General features: G+C 38.9%; 2 protein-coding genes across 2 annotated transcripts; one reads left to right on the top strand and one right to left on the bottom strand.

Moving 5' to 3' along the window:
• Positions 1–495: 495 nt before the first annotated feature.
• On the bottom strand, positions 496–13,831 carry LOC124119929 (cilia- and flagella-associated protein 157-like). Its single transcript, XM_046482604.2, has 9 exons — positions 13,517–13,831; positions 9,507–9,628; positions 8,766–8,915; positions 7,958–8,111; positions 6,565–6,832; positions 4,933–5,214; positions 3,631–3,839; positions 2,917–3,121; positions 496–1,408 (listed from the first exon to the last, which is right to left on the bottom strand). The coding sequence occupies exons 1-9, from the start codon at positions 13,675–13,677 to the stop codon at positions 1,256–1,258; spliced, it is 1,704 nt and encodes a 567-aa protein (XP_046338560.1). The 5' UTR covers positions 13,678–13,831; the 3' UTR covers positions 496–1,255.
• A 173-nt stretch (positions 13,832–14,004) lies between these two features.
• Positions 14,005–20,185, top strand: LOC124119949 (phosphatidylinositol N-acetylglucosaminyltransferase subunit C-like). Its single transcript, XM_046482652.2, has 7 exons — positions 14,005–14,110; positions 14,887–14,956; positions 15,565–15,719; positions 16,716–16,884; positions 18,538–18,685; positions 19,589–19,755; positions 19,880–20,185. Exons 1-7 carry the CDS (start codon positions 14,011–14,013, stop codon positions 19,929–19,931), a joined length of 861 nt encoding a protein of 286 aa, XP_046338608.2. The 5' UTR covers positions 14,005–14,010; the 3' UTR covers positions 19,932–20,185.
• Positions 20,186–20,823: the final 638 nt, after the last annotated feature.

Genomic DNA, 20,823 nt, shown 5'->3' on the forward strand with positions numbered 1-20,823 from the left:
CATTCCTTGTACATACGAATACATATACTTTGCATGTAGTCATTATTTATAACCAACAAAACAAACCACATCCTGGTATTAACAAAGACTTCAAGAAAAAGTGAATAAGAAAAGTGATCCGACTAATGAGCTTGAACGCTCAGATTACATCGCAAGAAAACGTACATAGATAAGTCTTTACATTGCAGAAACAGTAATATTTCTTCTGCAACACATCACAGATTTGCAGCCATCGACTCTAAATACTGCTTTAATATCAGGTAACAAAAGGTCCCTGCACAGGATTGGGTTCACTTGAGTGTCCTCAGTTATATACGGCCTAATGTCATTTCTTGATAAACATCTGTCACTACTACACAATATAGGCTGTATCAATGGTGATGGCGTAACTCAGTGTTTACAAACCCTTGAAACATTGATGATGCATCACATTCAGATGAGTGACAAGATATGTGACATATTCAAGACAGTGAAAAGATAAGAAGATGCTGTGACTAAGATGCAGGTTTTTTATTTCTCAAAAAAAGAAAGAAAAACACCTGTGCATTAATAAAATATACTTTCAATATCACACGATAAGTAGAATTTAAATATACACACAACAATAATACTAAAGATGAATTGACTATTAACAAAATCTGTCCAAGTTTAAAATCACTTTGATCCTAAATTTGTACAAAGATCAATATTTCTTTTTACACAGCTTAAATCAAATAAACAAATGTACAGATATGTTAAATCTGTAAACAAATAAGATACATAATTGTTATGTACATAAATATATTTGCCAATTAACTGGACGGAATTATATTTAGTTGCGCAAAATGTAAATGTTAAATTTCAAAGGTTTTAAGTTCATGATTTTGACTTCAAATTTAATTGTCATATTGACAGATATAAAAACCTATATCACAAATTTACATGGCTAATAACATAAAACTAATTCAATTTTTGATTCAATAAATTTAAAAAACATATCACATAACAATCCTAAAGATAATCAACAAAATCATGTGACCAATTCATTGAATTCACTTAATTTCAGGCTATATTGTTATTGGAATTATTTGATAATTGGACATCAACATAGGAAGTGAATGTGAAATGTGATTGACACAATGTTGTTAATAGCATGTCAATATCAGAAGTGAAGACTGTGTTTACAGTGAGCTGCATGATCAGAATGATGTATATTTCATCACAGATGTCACTGATTGGCAAGGCATGCAATGTGCTCAGTGTCATATACACAGCTTTAGTATACTTTACTGGAAAGTCTCTTGGATGTTGCGATTGGTCCAAGAGCGATTGGTGTCTTGGGTTTATCCAATGAATGAAGCTCTTGCATGACTACATGTTGTGTGGACATTGGTACCCGAGTGAGCAGCTGGTCAGCATAAAACATGGCCTGAAAAATAGAGTTTCAACTGTAACTTACACATTTATACAGAGAGTGAGTGTTGGGCTTAATGCCGCTTTGAACAGTATTCCAGTTATATCATAGCGTGTCAGCTTAATGTGGGAGGAAAGCTGAAAGTGACATAGGTCTCAGATGTTAACGACTTCGGTGAAACCCATGAGCATGGGTATGGTGCTGACAAACCTAGAAACAAAATCGGAGTGAACTGAGATTCAAACACATGATCCTAGGTTCCTGGTCTGCCCAAGATGCAACTCTGCACAACGAATTGTGACACCTTAGACGAATGGATCACCTGTGCCCTCTTTTATACAGTGCTTGAAGAGGGTCAGTTCACCCACAAGTGGGCAAACATAAAAAGAAAATGACCCCCAATGACTTTGATAAAATTCACACAATTTTCTGTTTGATGCAGCGTACAAACGAGTCTAATTTCCCAATTGAGATAGAGTTGACATGGTCTTCATCTTCATCTTCCCTCAAATTGACATCATGGTACAGATGCTGGTACTATTACCAAGCGAGTGTTGAGATGTCCTAGCCAGTTTTTGATCACTTGCTTCATAAAGGTAAATATGAAAACATACAAGTTTATTGATAACAACTTCTGGTTTATTGAATCTGGAACATTTCGATGTAGATTCTTACACTGCAGGTTGATCTACATCTTTACTCACCAACTTCTAGAATGCCAGTCAAACAGTTAGTAGATAAGAGAGAAAATGAGTTGTGTTTTACCCTGCTTTTTGCAATATTCGAGCAATATCACAGCGGGGGACACCGGAAATGGGCTATACACATTGTACCCGAATCAGGAATCGAACTCGGGCATTTGGCATGACAAGCGAACGCTTTAACCACTAGGCTTGCCTACCCTTTCGCCCCCAGTTTGATAAAGGAACTAGCATCTGTACCAAAACGTATTTCTTGCATTAGAATCTTGGTGCCTGTGATTTTGCAGCAGACACTATCATGATTTTGTCAACATGTAATAGGACATTATCTATATAATTACCAAATTTGAAAAATATCTCTAGGACAATTTGGATGACAATCAGTTAATGTCCTTGAAAATGAACAGATGAGCCCTGTGGTAAAATTGTTTATCACCTGTCAATCAAGCAACATGATTGACCAATCAGAAAGTCTGAAGCAATACAAAAAACGTCATTTTGTCTGACAACTTTCAACCTGTACGACTTATACCAAAGTGACAGATGCTTTAAACATATATATGACAATGTCACTCACATCAGTATCTTCGGAAATGTAACATTTTTCATTAGTAGAAGTATGAAGACTTTAAAAAAAATACCCATACATGTTGATGACTAATTTGTGTTTCCTTGTGTTTGGGTAGAGGTAAACTCCACTCTGGCGATAGGGTAATTAAGTCAAAGGGGGTATGTGGGGGTGTCTCAAAATAGGAGGAATTTATTTTTCTATCCAACATGATATTTTCATTATTTCAATACTGTCGGACTTCCTGTTCTCACCTTGGGGGCGCTGACAGTCTGGATGCCCACAGAGCGAGTGAGGACCTTCCTGAGGGTGCCGAGTCTGGTGGTGGCCGACAACACCCTCATCTTGTCCAGGTTGGTGGGGATGAGCTGCTTGGGGCGGGGGATGAGCCCCAGGTCACCCAGGCTGTAGTGAGGCAGTGTACCTCCGGTGTTTGAGATCGGGGACAACGGTAACTGACTGTAAGAGGATACAAACATTCTCTGTAGATGCCACAAAGCTGTAGAGGGACTGGATCACTGTGGATGACTGGGATTTGACATGTTCATGCTCTTGTTTGAATACGGGGACAAACGAGGAAAAAAAACAACCAACGATACAAGGAAATAGTCACTGGGGGCTAAGTCTGGGCTGTACAGTTAAATCACCCACCCTACAGCCCAGACTTAGCCCCCAGTGACTTTTTCCTGTTCTGGCAAATGAAATCTGCCCTACTTGGAAGATGCTTCCAGGATGATGAGGACATAAAGGCTGCCACAGAGGCGTGGTTAGAGGGCCAATCTGTGTATGTCTATAAAAGTGGTATTAAAAGCTTGAAGGACAAATGGAATAAGTGTATTGAGGTGAATGGAGATTATATTGAAAAATAAAAGTGCAAAAGATATTCTGCGACTTGGTCTTATATTGAAGTTGCAAAACTTATTGAACGCCCCTCATATGACAAATTATTATTATATACCAGAACTTACCCTCTCCTAATGCCCTTGCCACTGCCAGGAATTTTACTTGCACTCCTCTCCATCTCCTCGTACTGCTTGCCCAGTTCCCCGGGGGGTGGGCCGACGCCCACAGCTGCAGCACTGTTGAGGAGGATGAGCAGCTGCTCCAGCATCCGGTCCCGGCTCTCCATCTCATTCAGAGCATCTTCTTCATCTAGGTCCTCTTCTGCATCAGTTTTCTAGACATCAGGGAGGGAAATCAGATTTAATGTAATAATTTTGATACAACTGGCAAATTGAAACATATAGTATTAATAAGGGAAGCACAATGATTCAATAATATCAATCACTTGATTGTCTGGTCCAGACTCTATTTTTTACAGATCGCCATCATATAGCTGGAATATTGCTGAGTGCGGTATTAAACAACAAACAAACACACACAAAAATAAAAAAGATATCCTTGTACCATGTCCCACATTTCAAACTACAATCATAGCTGAAACAATTGGCTGATTTGACAATGGTAAGAGAGGGATTTTGAATCAAGACAATGACTTTTGAAAATACAGTGCGGGTGGGCGTTTTTTTGGCTTGTTCAAACTAGTATATAACCCAATAAACTTTTGTGTATCTGGGAAACAGCCCCTCTACATTAACAAGCATACAAACTCCTAATTGCTGCCATGACAATAAAAAAAAGTTGTGCCGTGAATCAGTGCGCATGTAAAGGGAAGTAACTGTGTGCAATATTGGATCGCATTGTTCTTAAGTATTAGGATTTTTTAATTTTTTTAAAAATGGAAATAAAAACGAAACGTGTGGCAGACTTTATGATGATGCGGGCAGTGCCTTAGAACCAAGACTAATTTTTTTTAGCCTTACATTTGAAATTTTATTTAGAACTGAAAGAATTGTAGATGCAGAGGTTTACTCAGTAGCACCTTCAAATCTGTAAACACATATCTATACCAGGACATTGTATAAACAAGAAAGCCATTTTGAGAGCTGGACACAATATCAAAACATACCCTGACAGCCATTTTGAGAGCTGAACACAATATTAAAACATACCCTGACAACCATCTTGAGAGATGAACACAATATTACAACATACCCTGACAGCCATCTTGAGAGCTGAACACAATATTACAACATACCCTGACAGCCATTTTGAGAGCTGAACACAATATTACAGCATACCCTGACAGCCATTTTGAGAGCTGAACACAATATTACAACATACCCTGACAGCCATTTTGAGAGCTGAACACAATATTAAAACATACCATGAGAACCATTTTGAGGTCTGAACACAATATTACAACATACCCTGAGAACCATCTTGAGAGCATAGGCAGTGTCTGCCAGAACTCGGTCAATCTTGGCCTTTTCTTTCCTCTCCTTTTCCAGATGGTATGTGACATCTCGAAGCTGCTCTTCCTGTTGATCCTTCTCCCCATACAGCTGCTGGTTCTCCTCGCGAGTTGACTCCACCTGTTGACGGAGGAGATCTGCCTCGGCATCACGCTCTCTATACTCCTCCTCTCTTAGCTCGTACTCTGCTATCATAGCTTCCTGGTTCCGACACTTCTCCGTGAACATCTTGATCATCTGAACACAAACAAAGTTATGACTCGAATATTTCACACATCTATTTATTCTTCTAAAAATAACATTGTTTAATATACCAAGAACAAGTTATGAATAATCTGTCATTAAGTATTCTAGTTCTTTTTTTCCTTTGATATAAGCCTCAAAAGGCTATTTCCATGTTTTACTGTTGAAAAGGCTGTGTTCGATGTGATCTAGGTAGTGTACAACCCAATCCACACCTTGAGTGTCTTACACCCCAGCTACTCCCATACATGATACATGGACAGTTTGTACAAAACAGGGCGGTTGGGCAGCCTAGTGGTTAAAGCGTTTGCTTGTCACGCCGAAGACCCAGGTTTGATTCCCGACATGGGTACAATGTGTGAAGCCCATTTCTGGTGTCCCTGCCGTAATATTGCTGGAATATTGCTGCATAAACCCATACTCACTCACTCTATGCCAAAAACTTTAGAGTCAAACAGCCCGAATTAGCTCTTGGCATCATTTAATTTTAGTGCTGTTATATGGACTATTTTTGTACTAGACCAAACAGAATTTTACTAGACTCGGGCTTCTGACAAGTGACTTAAGTCGCAGACTGTATGGAGACTGTAGTCCCATGCTATAGACAGGTGGAGAGTGTAGGCTTACCATAAATGTACACACAATACAGATTTCAATCATGGAGAAGAAAACACTTCAAACAGAACATTTGTAGGGTGTAGATAATATTGAATTTGGTTGCTTGGCAAAATACTTCTAATGTCTTTTGCAAAATGACATGAGTGCCAAAAAACAGTTCATTCAAAACATAACAGATCGCTTTCTGGTACTGAACACAGGGATGATTCCTAAGTTGCATCAGCCATCAGACAGAACCAAGAAGAGCCTGATGAACCAACGATGCAGCAAGTACCATATCCTGCCTAACATAAGGTGATTAATTGAAAGAAATTGTTTTCCTGATCTGTCAAAATGAACAATAGCAAAATGAAAATCTAATAAAAAAATAATTCAGATATTGTTTTAATATTGATCTACTGGTATAATTTAAAAAAATAAAATAATATGCAACATCACTCTAATAAATTTGTGTTGAAAAGAATATTCATTGTGACATGCAAAATACTAATGCAATAGTGAAGTGTTTAATGCAAACTTTAAAGCTATGTAATCCTTCAACATGACATATCTGGTTGCGCAGTCATTTAGGTGGGAAAATGGCCACATTCATGTGCCTCAAGAGTGCAGTTGAGATCTTATTATTTCTTACCACCAACACTGCAAGAAAAAAAATTAAAAGTGTGTAAATCAACTAAACAAATATTTATTGCGGAACCTGTCCAACAAATGATTCAAACCATGTACCTTTTGACCGCTATGATTTTTCTTCAGTAATTCCTTCTCATTTGTCTCCAGCATCTCAATCTGCTGTTTCTGTTTCTTCTCCCGCTGACGGAGTTCATCGTTTTCCTGAATCAGTTCCATGGTTTTGTCTGACATTTTCGCTAACTGTGCGTTGATTGACACATTTTCCCGTATTGTCCTTTTAGTTGTCTCTGCCATTTGCTTGTTGGAAACTTTTCTAAACTCGGCAGCAACTTGGTTCACTCTCAGAATCATCTCTTTCTTTAACCTGTCAAAGTTCATCATAAAATAAAAGAAACACTTATTTCAACGACATCAACTTATCAATGTAAAATCAATGTTTACCCATAACAATAATTTTTTTCAGCTTTCTCTCAAATATATTTCTGCAAACCTCCAAATCCATAATATGCAAAATTTGAAAAAATACAATGTGGCTCTCACTCAAAGAAAGTGGTGTGGGATGGCAGCTTATATTTTCTAGTGTTAAAAGAGTATGCTATAGAAAGGGCTTGTATCTAGGTATTTTCATATTTCAGGGTTCACTCTAGGAATTTTCTGACATGGACCCTTTATGTGAAAATTTCAAATTTTCCAGAGGTAAGCCCATACAGCACAATGTTAAAATGCCCCATTGTATTTGAAAATGTGGGCCTTTTTTCAAATTTAGGGGCTAAAAGCACAAGGCCCCACCCCAGAATTATCCCTGATATTCCCTTTCTTAAAACTGACTTAAATGCTCCCATACATGTTCTTTTGTTGATGATAATATTACCCAAAATGCAAATTTCATTGCCTTAACTCAGCATAAGTAAGTTTGTGAGTATGGCGTTACATTGCTTTTGGCAATATACCAGCAATATCAAGGACGGGGACACCAGAAATGGGTTTCACACATTGTACCCATGTGGGTAATTGAACCCATGTCTTCAGTGTGACCGCTTTAACTAGACCGCTTTGTACTAGGCCGGACTGATGCCGATTTATAGTGCCCGCACAATGAGATACCATGCTGCAGTTACACATGAATACGCCACTCAGACACAGTATACTGACTCCCAGCCGACCAGTCCTTGTCCCTTAATGTCGAGCGCCTGACAGGGTAACAACAAGTACCATCTTTTAACGTCTTTTGGTATGACGCGGTCGGGGATCGAACCCCGGACCTTCCGCTCTCCGGGTGGACACTCTACCACAAGACCACGGAGGCGGTCTTTGAACTGAGAAACCTAGAAACATATCAAGGCCCAAATCTGGGATTCAAACCCACAATCAACAGTTCTTTGCACCCCAAAGTGATGAAATCTGCACAGCAAATTGTGCCTTGGATGACAGGACCACCCATTTCCAGGTTCAACTGTATACCAATCACCCCTAGCTGCTGATCACTGACCTGTCTTTATCAATGACAGCCTTCTTCTCCAAGGCATAGATGGCCTCCTTGTGATCCTGATCCTTCTTGGCCAGCTCTTCTTCCATCATGGCAAACTTGGCCATCAAGTCCTCCTTCTGTACCTTGAACTCCTCCAGAGAAGCTAGCTTGCCACCTACAACAGGGAGAGTGAGTGAGTTGGGTTTAATGCCGCTTTGAACAGTATTCCAGATATATCAGCGTGTCAGTTTGATGGCAAGGAAGGGCTAACTGATGCAGGTCTCAGACGTTGACCACTTTGGTGAAACCACAAGCATGGGTATTGTGCTGTAAACCTAGAAACATAATCAGGGCAAACTGGGATTTGAACCCATGATCATCGATTCTGGTGCGTCCAAGTGATGCAACTCAGCACAGCGAAATGAGGCACCTTACATGATTGTGGCTACCCGTGACCCTGACAAGGGCGTGAGTGAGTATGCATTTATAGAATTACAAAAGTAATACAGATGACAACGACATTCCTTGATGAAAATGCATCAACATGACATCATACAAGAAATGACATTGTCTGTAAGAAATGACAAAAAAAGTCATGACATTACTTTGGGCATAATGGATTTTAACAATGGGATCGACATTAATGCCACAGATTACAGCCCTTGGCCCCGTTCCACAAAGCAATCTTAGCGCTAAGACAATCCTAACTCCCATATCTTAACATAGACTTATGATAATCTTAGAGCTAAGATCACTTTGTGCAACAGGGCCCTGAAATAGATCTGATTCCTGCATGCTTTCAGTATCGCCAGCATCACTTATCCCTTACCTAAGATCATGTTCTCTGATGTCAGCTGATCCTTCATCTCCTGGTACTCATTCCTCAAGGACTGCAGCTGATTCTCGTAGGTTTCCTTCTCTGCATCTTTGGCTTGTTGCAAACCAATGAAACGATCGTTCAAGTCTGCCAGTTCATCAGCTGAAAAACAATGGTTCAGGTGACAATAACGCCCTTGAAAATAGTTTAAAAAAATGAATATAAAAAATAAATTGCCTCCAACTTCACATTTAGATTGAGTTAAAATTTTACATCGCGATACATGGCAATACTGCAGCCATATTGCGATGAGAATAAGTTATTTATCATTAAATATGTCGACAAAGGAGAGTGAAACAGTAAGGTAAGTATCACAGTTAAAGTATAAAACAAACCAGATCAATATTAAAACACATCATTTTACAATAGATTATTTAGTATCAATCAAGACTATGCTATAGACTACTAGCAACCAAAGCTAGACCACCTAACTGGGGATCATGGTGACTTACAGTGCTTTTGCTTCCTGCATGATTCCCAGCAGGATTAATGCCATCACTTTGGTTACCAGTGGCTGAATGCAATGCTAACCAATATTAAAAAACAAAGTACACTCAAGAAATTAAAACACTAGTCAATGTTATATACTTCAATGTACCATTGGATGAAATTGTAATAATTAATTTCTTGGGGTGTATGCATTATTGCTACTGTTTATTGTTGTACAGCTTGTTATAAGATGCAGAAGCTTACACTTTTTCTCCACTTGTTGTTTCCAGAAGGACACGATCTCCCTCTTATCCGTGTCCATCTGGTCAAACTTGGCATGGAACTGGGCATTTCCAACTTCAAGCTCATCACACTTTTTCTGATACCTGCAGGGATTAATAAGACAGATTAGTCTTTGTTTGTTTGTTTGTTTGTTGTTTAATGCCACACACATCAATATTCCAGCTACATGACGACGGTCTGTAAATAATCAAGTCTGGGCCAGACAATCCAGTGATTGACATCATGAGCATCAATCCACGCAATTGGGATACGATGACATGCACCAACCAAGTCAGCAAGCCTGATCTCGATCCTGTTAGTCGCTTTTATGACAAGCATAGTTGCCTTTGATGGCAAGCATGGGTTGCTGAAGACCAATTCTACCCTGGATCTTCACGAGTAATAGAGATTGGTAGAAGTATTAGGATGATGTATCAAGTGAGAGGCTGTTGTTTTATGCCACAGTCAGCAACATGAAAGCAGGGACTTTTCAATCTAGTGACTGAATCCATGCTGAAAGCAAAGGTCACATTGGGATACGATCACCTGCCAATCATATTACCATCTTAGTCAGCTCATTTAGATGACCTAAAGGAGAAGGTGTTTTCAGGCCCCTTTTGGCCCATGGATAAGCATAATTTAAGAAATGAGGAAACCATTTTAAGTCATTAATACAATTGAAGAGCTTAGAGCTAAAAGGGGCCAAAATGCACTTTGGCCCTTTTTGCATATTATTGCATAAATAAAATCTATGAGTTTTTGTCTACCTGTAGGAAAAATATTGTATGTTTTCATTGATGCGTTTTTGAAATATAGCTACTTAAAATTATATAAAAGGGCCAAAGTCAAGTTCCAAAAGGACCAAAGTCACTTTGCTAGATTTTGGCTCTTTTAGTTCTCATTTCCGTGTGTGGTTGAGACTGGTTGTCTGAGAGAGATTTTGAAAGTTTGGACACCTTATTATTATCTTGGCATTAGTTTGTGGTGGCACAAAGAGAAGGCATTACTGGAAATGGGATTGTGTAACTCAAGATAAAAGAGGAAAAAGATTTTGAGTAGGCGACGCCAGGTGAAGGGTTCAGTAAAGAAACTGGAAAGATGCATATTTATTGTGGTTGAAGTGGGGAGCGGAGTGTGTGTTATATTTTTAGGCCTTACAGAAATCATCTTCCCGAGGCAAGAGAGTTAACTGACTTTAAAAGTCCAGTTCCTACCCTTGCCGAACTTGGCTGGAATTCCTGGGCTCGATTGTAGCGCCACCAGTGGCCATTACGAGTTATGTCCTTTCTATGCCTTTCCTATTGACCAATCAGATTCAACCTCTTGTATCACTTGCATTTGCTTCAAACAAAATGGTGGCGCCCAGTCAAGACGATCTGATCGATAATCAAGATCTATATTGTGATAAAACGAGTCTTACATCGCAAAGTGCATCAAATCACGTGAGCACCTTGATTAAAAACATGAAAAGATTTAGAAAATATCTGTTGACAAAGAGTTAGCGGTGCACATGCTTTGCAAATCCTGCAGTCGACCAAAATCTGCATGACACATTACGAAACGATTTCGGTGCGCGATTTTGATAGGACTATGCAGAGACTCGTTAGTCCAGTCAAAATGTAACTCCATAATACCAGCCTAGTTCAACAAGGGTGGAAACTGGACTTTTATAGTCAGTTAACTCCCTTGCCTCGGGAAGATGTACAGAAATAGAACTGAATCTACTATAGATACTGAATAATTCACTCTTTCATTTCCTATCCAATTTTCATATCCTATAGTTTGTCACAAGTGACCAATCCCAACAATGAATTATACATGACAATTAGTTATTAACGGGACACAAATTGGCACTAGCTCCCTAGCATGAGTCAGTTTGTCTAATGTTTAGGTGGTGTTCTTATAGGGTATCACTATTCTGGCTAGTAAATCTTTAAGATTACCGTATTCCACGTAATAAGCGCCCCGCTGTAATAAGCGCCCACAGCGATATTTGCTAATATATTGGCTAGTGAAGAATCCCAATTAGCACCCCTTCCGATTGATCAATGTACACAAGACTTATTTATTCGCGTATAATATGCACTCGTGTGTTATATGCACCCTTAATTATGGGCAATTATATTCTGGAAAAATATATCTCTCGTATATAAACATTTCAGGCTGTCAGCATAAACCACAAAATTTATCTTTCAACTCTGTTTTTTTTCACCAAAATAATATTCTAATAAAAGCCCACTATTTCTAATTTTGAGAGCACCCTAGGCGCTTATTACAACGAATACGGTAAGTTGCATCCCTATTTAAGTACATTGATAACCACTAGACCAATGATGACATATAGAGAATCTCACCCGAGTGTCTTTTGATATGAAATATATCAACACGAGTTGATAAAAGTGGAAAAATTCTGAGGCTTGTCGAGGATTTTTGCCACTTTTATCAACGAGTGTTGATATATTTGATATCAAAAGACACAAGGGGGAGATTTTATTTATCATCCAACATCATTCTTCCAGCTTTTTCAACAGTAATTAGCAGTGTCTTCAGTGTAAAAAAGTACTGCTTACAGCTTCAGTAGCAGAGCCATTAGTGATGTCATTTGATTGTGACGTCATGGTAACCAGTGGCGTCACAATGGTCTGCAAAGCATTGTGATGTAATTTCATTGCAGCGATATCTACAGTTTAGATATCGCTTGATCTCATCCAAGCGATATCTCCTGTGGGAGCCGGTTTGGGATGATAAAACCGATTAAGAGAAAAGTTGAATGAAGGACTAAGCTATCACGGTCTTGATGGGGTGTGTTCCACGTCAGTAGTCAGTAAACATTTCGGACATCTAGTCAGTAGTCATTATTTTTCAGCTTAGAAAAAAATACCTTGAATAACGGACAAGCTGTCAGGTTGAATATAGTTTTATTTAATTTATGCTATGCAGCGCTTTATGGACAGTTTACGTTAATCACTGACTTATCTAACTTTTACAATAGTTTTCTTTTACCGTATTCGACTTAATAAACGCCCAGGGCACTCTCAACATTAGAAATAAGGGGCTCATATTAGAATATTATTTTGGTGAAAAACAACATAGTTGGAAGATCGTAAAATTTGTAGTTTATGCTGAGAGCTTGAAATGTATATATACGACAGATATATTTTTCAAGAATTTTATTTCCCACAACTAAGGATGCATATAACACACATATTATACAAGAATAAATGAGTCTTGTGTACATTGATCAATCGGAAGGGGTGCTAATTGGGATTGTTCACTTGCCAATATATTAGCAAATATCGCCGTGGGCACTTATTAGAGCGGGGCACTTATTATGTCGAATACGGTAGTTGCTTTATGCTAAGCAGTATTCCCATCAGTATCCTCATCTATCAGTGTACCAGGCAAACTAATGAAGACTTGAAATGACAACAGATGAATGAATGTTGTTTTACAGCACTGTATTACAGCTATGTTGTGGAGGGCTGTAAATAATCAAGCCATTACCAGACAAACCAGTGGTTGACAGAAATATCAACATTCTTCCGATCAGAACAATGATACAAGGATCAGTAATGTGATCACATGGCAAAATTAACCCTCAACAACTGTAACAAAAACATGGCCTTTCAAAGCATTATTCAATGTACTTTAAAATATTTCTTTCAATATGTGTTCAACATGTTACAATTTAATTATTTGCATTATAACAGTGTTCAGTCAATCAATATTCATAAATATGACATGTACACTTCTACTGCTAGTCAACTGATGCATGACACTGTTCATGTATTTGGACCTATAGTTGGGAACATATATTAATGTGTCCTGGTAAAAGCTGTTATTTTGTATTCAAAATATTTGTCAAATAAATCAATACTATAACATAAATGTCAAATTCAGTCAATGCTCTTAAACTCTCTTTGCATTTTGTCAAATCATTTACAGAATTCTACAATGACATCATTACAGTTGACATGAAAAGTATAGCAAACCTGACGAGTCTGTTCTCAAGATCTCTGATTTGTATCAGGAAAAATTCTTTGGACAATTCGCTGAGCTGTTCGGTGGAAACTTTGGCTGGAGATCCACGTCCAGACTTCTTTCCACTCTTTTTCCCCTTCTTCTTTCCGCTCTTCTTCTTCTTGGGCGGCATGACTGTTTACTTATGCGTGACAATGAAAATATTGAATTGTCAAACCATCAACGAAAACTATCAGTATATAATTGCTGACATCTACCACTTAGGATGGACGTTTAAATGTTTACACATCCACATAAATTCTTCTGCCGTCCGCCATATTTGTTGTCATAACCCGTGACGTCACGTCCATAGAAACGAGTAAATTGTTATATACTTTTTAACAGACATATATTCATACAGTGTATTCAGATAATATCTAACATGAAATACTCCTTAATAATAAAACTATACTTAAATACTAAACTCATCGAGAACTTTTGTACACCACATCACGTGATCGTCAAAATGGCTGCCAAACCAAAGTGGCGAAAGATCCTCTACGAGGACCAAGGTGTTCCTGATAACTACGTCGACGCCAGTTTCTTGGATGAATTAAAGAAGAATTGTATGCTTGCATATTTCATCTAACGAAAATCTTCCATGTCTAATTCGAAAGACCTTTGTTGGAAGCGTTTGGTCCTGATTTGATTCTGAGGGTTATGAATAAGAAACACGAAATGAGAAATAAATGTCATGTCTCATGAACTGTGTCGCGATAGTATCATACGATACGTAACTGGATTGTATGATGATGATTTCCATATGTTCCGGACATTGTTCATTCTCGCCTCATGTTCCCATGTTTGGTTGGACTGTGGTGATTAGGCTAGTAGAGTTTCAATGATATCCAAAGGCGCCTATGATTGCAGTGGCTCTGTTTTTAAATGGATTTTAGTTGGAATTTAATCTAAATTACGTAATTGATCATTATTGTCATTATGGCCGCAAATAAGTTCAATTTAGTAATAACTCAAAAACAGAAAAATACTCAAGCACAACTGTGCATATGGTTGATGTGTGTGTAATATACATTGTCACCTGTCATGGTAGATCGTTTGGCCTGTCATTGATTGTGAATTTGTGTACATAAGTAGCCAATTCAAATGGGATATAAAACACTACGACAATGTCAAATATGTCAGTGAAACATGTATGCATGAATTTTAATTGGTTTACGAATCCACCATCACTCAACAATGGTTAAAAGTGGAAATCTAGCTGAGAGTCTGAAAAGCACTATTTGTACTGTTTGTTCTATTCTTACAAATGTAAATTTACATAAGTCAATAAATAGATATATTCCTGTATTAGTTGAAATGTTTACATCTTTTTGTTTGCCAGTGTACACCCGGAAATATGAATACCTGCCGCTGGTTTACGAGTCAGGAGTGATTACTCAGCATCTTAGCAGGTACCAGTAGCATAAACTGCCAGGTCTCTTTTTACAGATGTATTGAGCATATGCAATTCAATTTGCAAAGCAGCATCATTTTTTATCATGGGTTTAAATTCTAGAATTGTCCTGATTATCGTTCTTGGTGTTCCTTGGTTCCTCACACATTAAGCTGACATGCTGTGATAGAACAGAAATACTTACAAAAGCAACACCAAGTCTCACTGAGCATAAGTCAAAATGCTTGTATCGATGCTCATGACATCAGTCACTGGATTGTCTGGTCCAGACTCATATATTTACAGACTGCCGTCATATAGCTGGAATATTGCTGAGTGCGGCATTAAACAACGAACAAACAAACAAACACAAAAATACCTTGTGATGATGTATATTATGTGAAGCCAGAGTGATAAAAAAACTGTACAATCACACCTTTTTATGTAATTTTAGAGAAAGCTTTTCTTCTTGTTGGCACACTTAAATCCCAAAAGCACACCAGAATGTTTTTAGGAGAGTCCTGTGGCTGATGTAGTCCAAGGTTTTCCTCAGTCATGATTGAATGTGTATCGTTAAATATTTACATGTAATAGGGTTATTTTACATGGTGTCATCTCCTGTTCCAGCGTCTGCTTGTTTGTGATAGTGTTTGTGTACATGAATGAGAAATGGTTGTCGGCGGAGAGTCTGTGTGTTGTGTCCACTGGGGTAACTGTCGTGGCGTACCTCCTCAATGAAGTCATCGATGGTGGACAGAGTCGGTCCCAGTCCAAGAGGACAAGTAAGTTTGCCGTCTTTGTAGGCGTGTGTCAGAGATACAAACCCTGTAAACACCATCTTCTCAGAAACTACTGGACCAATGAAGCTGAAACTTCACATGCTTGTTGGAAGCAGAATTCATGAGGTTCCAATGAGGTGCCACCGTGGCAGCCATATTGAAAAAGCTATTTATGTCTTGATCGTTGTATGATTAAAAGTGTGTGTTTGAATATTTGAATATCAATACTAACAACAACTGACCCGTGAAGATTGGGGTTAGAATAGGTCTTCAGCAACCCATGCTTGCTGTAAAAGGCGACTATACTTGTTGTCAGGCGGCTAACAAGATCGGATGGTCAGACTCGCTGACTTTGTTGATGTGTGGATTGATGCTCATGATATCAATCACTGGATTGTCGGGTCCAGACTCGATTATTTACAGACCGCCATCATATAGCTGGAATATTGCAGAGTGCGGCGTTAAACAAGAAACAAACTGGCAGCAGCATTTTCTTTGTTGACATTTTAGACCGTTGACTACAGCTGGGGTGCCGTGGCACTAGACTAGTTTTATGCTGATGCACTAATTTGCACCCTGTAAAACTCTGCATGCATGTTATATTCATAATATATTCATAATATATTCAATTCGATAAATACTAGACAGAAGGTTTGCTTAGTTGATTTTATAGGCATTCACCTTATGAGTATTCCGTGCAGAATAAGTCCCTGTGATACCTGTTGCTTGTTGTAAGAGTTGACTGAAAAATGTTGATCGAGGGATAGTGTGCAATCGTACAACAAAGGCTGTTAACCACTTGTTTACTCCAAATTTTTGCAATCGTGATACAGCTGGAATATTAATAGGATGTAGCAATAACGTATTAAAACAACATTTGTTCGTGTCATGTTTCTGTGAAATCATATTTGTTTGTAGAATGGCCCAAATAAGGAATAAATTTTTAACAGATATTTTCGAAATTGAAAAAGTAAATGCTTTGCTTAATTTCTTATCCAGTGATGGACGATCTGAAGACGGCGGTTCTGTTTTCCGGCTTCAGTTTTGGTCTGTCACCGATCTTAGTGTCCCTGACAGAGACAGTCAGCACTGACACAATCTATGCCATGACAACTATCATGCTGCTGGCCAACGTGCTGTTCCACGACTACGGTGCAAGTGCTGCGATGTAGGTGTTAATATATTCACTGAAATACTGAGCATGTTGAGTGATGGATTATATCAGCGTGTCAGACTGAACCAGGACATCTTCCCGAGGCAAGGGAGTTAACTTACAATAAAAGTCCAGTTTCCACCCTTGCCGAACTAGGCTGGTATTATGGAGTTACATTTTGGCTGGACTAACGAGTCTATGCATAGTCCAATCAAAATCGCGCACCGAAATCGAAATCCGGTTCGTAAACTGTCATGCAGATTTCGGTCGATTGCAGGATTTGCAAAGCATGTACACCTCCAACTCGTTGTCAGCTGATATTTTCCAAATCCTTTCATGTTTTTTATCAAGGTGCTCACGTGATTAGATGCCTTACGCGATGTAGGACCCGTTTTATCACGATAGAGAACTCGATTATCGATCAGATCGTCCTGACTGGGCGCCACCATTTTGTGTGAAGCAAACGCAAGTGATATGAGAGGTGGAATCTGATGGGTCCATAGGAGAGGTTTAGTAGGGTCATAACTGGTAATAGCCACTGGTGGCGCTACGATCGAGCCCAGGAATTCCAGTCTAGTTCGGCAAGGATGGAAACTGGACTTTTTAAGTCAGTTAACTCTCTTGCCTCCGGAAGATGGATACAGGAGGGGAATGATGCAGATCGTAGAATTTACCACTGGTGACACAGTGTTGGAAATTAAACTTCTATTCCAGACAATGATCATTAGGTTCCTTAAGGTTGAAAATTGTAAACTGAAAAAAAAATTGGCTTTCTGGAATGTCTTTCAGTTGGCCGGTTATTGTATGGCAGTACGTCCCATGGTATATGGAAATTATCTTATGTTCCAAATGTTTATCCTATTGGACAGGACCCGTGAAGATCCGGGGTAGAATAGGTATTCAGCAACCCTTGCTTGCTGTAAAAGGCGACTATGCTTGTCGTAAGAGGCGACTGATGGGATCGGGTGTTCAGGCTCGCTGACTTGGTTGATGCATGTCCCAATTGCGTGGTTGATTATTTACAGACTGCCATCATATAGCTGGAATATTGCTGAGTGCGGCGTTAAACAACAAACCAATCTATTGGACAGAGATCATGATTTGATGATAGATGATAGATGATGATTTGACAGTATAAGTCATACAGCCCATCATTGTCGTTCGGAAAGCCTTGTATTAAACTTTTCAAGATTGTATGATTAGAAAACACATTTGGACTTTCACATTCATGGTTTCATCAGCTGCCATTACCCTGTGGGGATTCTAGGTTAGAATATTCTGGAAAAGGACCCCAGTGTCCCATGTTTGTCGTAGCAGACGTCCACTTGAATCAGTATTCATGTTCGGTGACTGGGTGGATTGTACCCAGGTGGCATTGGACATTGTTCATTATCATGATTATCATAAATCATGATAATATCAATCATGGGTTTGTCTGGTCCAGACTAGATTCTTTCTGTGTGAGGTGTTATACAAAAACAAAATCCATGTAATCAATCCCTGAATTATTTATTGATTGTGGAAACTTGGAGAAATTCCTTCTTGAAAGTGTAATTAAAGCTGCATATAACTGTTTATCCAGCTTGTTCTACATGAAGGTGACTGGATTAGATGCATGGCATCACATCTTGTCCCAGCCTCTAGTCATGAACTCTGTTGATGTTCCAGTGTGTCTGGCACCCTGTCTCTAAGCGCGGCAACGTTCGCGTCCGTGTGCCTGGCGTCCCGCCTGAACACCACCTGGCATGCCTTCACAACCATTGTGTTTTCCTTTGAGCTGTTCGCTCTGTGGCCTGTCCTGAGGCGGAAACTGAAGGTATGTGTTTGATGGCCATTCCCCGTTCTAGTTTGCAGATTATCCTCCACCAAAAAAGTGTTTTGCGGCAGATATCGAAACGGGTTCCATCTGTCCGTCCGTCATGTTTTGTTTCCAGAGCATAACTCAGAAACCATTTAATATATCTTCATGAAACGTTATATACATTTCATGCATGCATTGAACTGTTGCCTTTTGCTATTCGGGATTTTTTAACAGGCTTAAACTTTTTGTGCATGTGATGACCGTAGAATATCCAGGTTTATTCATGGTGTCACTATTTGCATTCAGTGATGTCATTTTTTTTCATTTCCCAAGAATCTTTTGCACCAATCTTCCTTTAACTGACTATAAATATTTGTACCAAAATAAAGTAAAAGTGTCATCAAGTTATTACTTCAAAAGAGCTGCGCGTCACAGCCTTGTGGCGCTATTTTGTTTTCTTTTGGAGGACAGCAGTTTGCAAACACACAAGATAATTCAAGTGGCCTCCAAGTCTCCCACATATTTGTTTAAAGTTGTCTCCACTATAGTGGCTGAATTGTCTTCAAACAATTTTAAGGTGTCATGCTTGTCGAAGAGGCGACTAACAGGATCGGGTGGTCAGACTCGCTGACTTGGTTGATGCATGTCATCGTATCCCAATTGTGTGGATCGATGCTCATGATGTCAATCACTGGATTGTCTGGTCCAGACTGGATCATTTACAGACCGCCGTCATATAGCTGGAATATTTCTGAGTGCGGCGTTAAACAACAATCAAACTAACAAACAAAATCAAACAATTTTTAAGCATTTCTTACTAAAACAAATTGTGTTTAAGTTTTAGTTTGAATTAAAGAAAACATGCTTTATGTTTATGGCATGAATGAGAAAATAACAAGTTCCATATAATTTTTCCAGACTCATGCACCCAGCAGCCAGGTTCCACTGACTGTCCTCCTGGGGGGCGGGGCACTGATGCTGCTGTTGTCCGTCACAACAGCAGGCGCTGTGTTGTTCGCTGTGTTCCATCTGTTCATCACATTCATCTGCCCCTACTGGCTCACCAGACTACAGCTTTATAAAAAGTGAGTATGCATTAATTCTAGCTTTTTAATTGAACCATAATAAACTTTTGAGAGACAAATGTTTCTGACACTATAAAATCCTATTTCTTTTGAACATGGAAATGAATGTATTTCTTTTTTTCAGTAACATCTACGGTCCATGGGATGAAGCTGTGATTAAACCTGATCCATCATAACACGATGACAGTGTTGTTATATAGACATGCGAGTGAGAGAAAGGTTGAATAGTGGTCAGTGTGTGATTGTTGCTGCCAATTTAATAAATTTGGCAGGTGTTATTTATTAGTACTGAATTATGGATGTCTGTTCCTGTCCATCTTCCTGAGGCAAGAGAGTTAACTGACTTTAAAAGTCCAGGGCCTGGTTCAACAAGGCGATCTTAGCGCTACGATCATCGTAAGCCTATGTTAAAGTATGGGAGTTACGATCATCTTAGCGCTAATATCGCTTTGTGGGGCCTCGGCTGGAATTCCTGGGTTCAGTCGTAGCGCCACCAGTGGCTATTATGGGTTATGTCCTTTCTATGCCTCTCCTATTGACCAATCGGATTCAACCTCTCATATCACTTGCATTTGCTTCAAACAAAATGGCGGCGCCCGGTCAAGACGATCTGATCGATAATCAAGATCTATAGTGTGATAAAACGCGTCTTACATCGCCAAGTGCATCAACTCACGTGAGCACCTTGATTAAAAACATGAAAAGATTTGGAAAATATCTGTTGACAACGAGTTGGCAGTGCACATGCTTTGCAAATCCTGCAATCGATCGAAATCTGCATGACAGTTTACAAACCAGATTTCAATTTCGATGCGCGATTGTGATTGGACTATGCATAGACTTAAGAGTTAACTCCCTTGCAACTGGACTGGACTGCATAGTCCAATCAAAATTGCGTAATGAAATCGACATCCGGTTCGTAAACAACATGGATTTAAACTTGGCGTCCACAGATATTTTCCAAATCTTTTCATGTTTTTTATCAATGTGCTCACGTAATTTGATGCACTTCGTTAAGTAAGACCCATTTTATTACAATCTATATTTTGATCATTGATCAGATCGTCA

This window comes from Haliotis rufescens, unplaced genomic scaffold, assembly GCF_023055435.1.
Source record: "Haliotis rufescens isolate VD_foot unplaced genomic scaffold, xgHalRufe1.0.p SCAF_8, whole genome shotgun sequence".
In the NCBI taxonomy this organism is placed as follows: domain Eukaryota; kingdom Metazoa; phylum Mollusca; class Gastropoda; order Lepetellida; family Haliotidae; genus Haliotis; species Haliotis rufescens.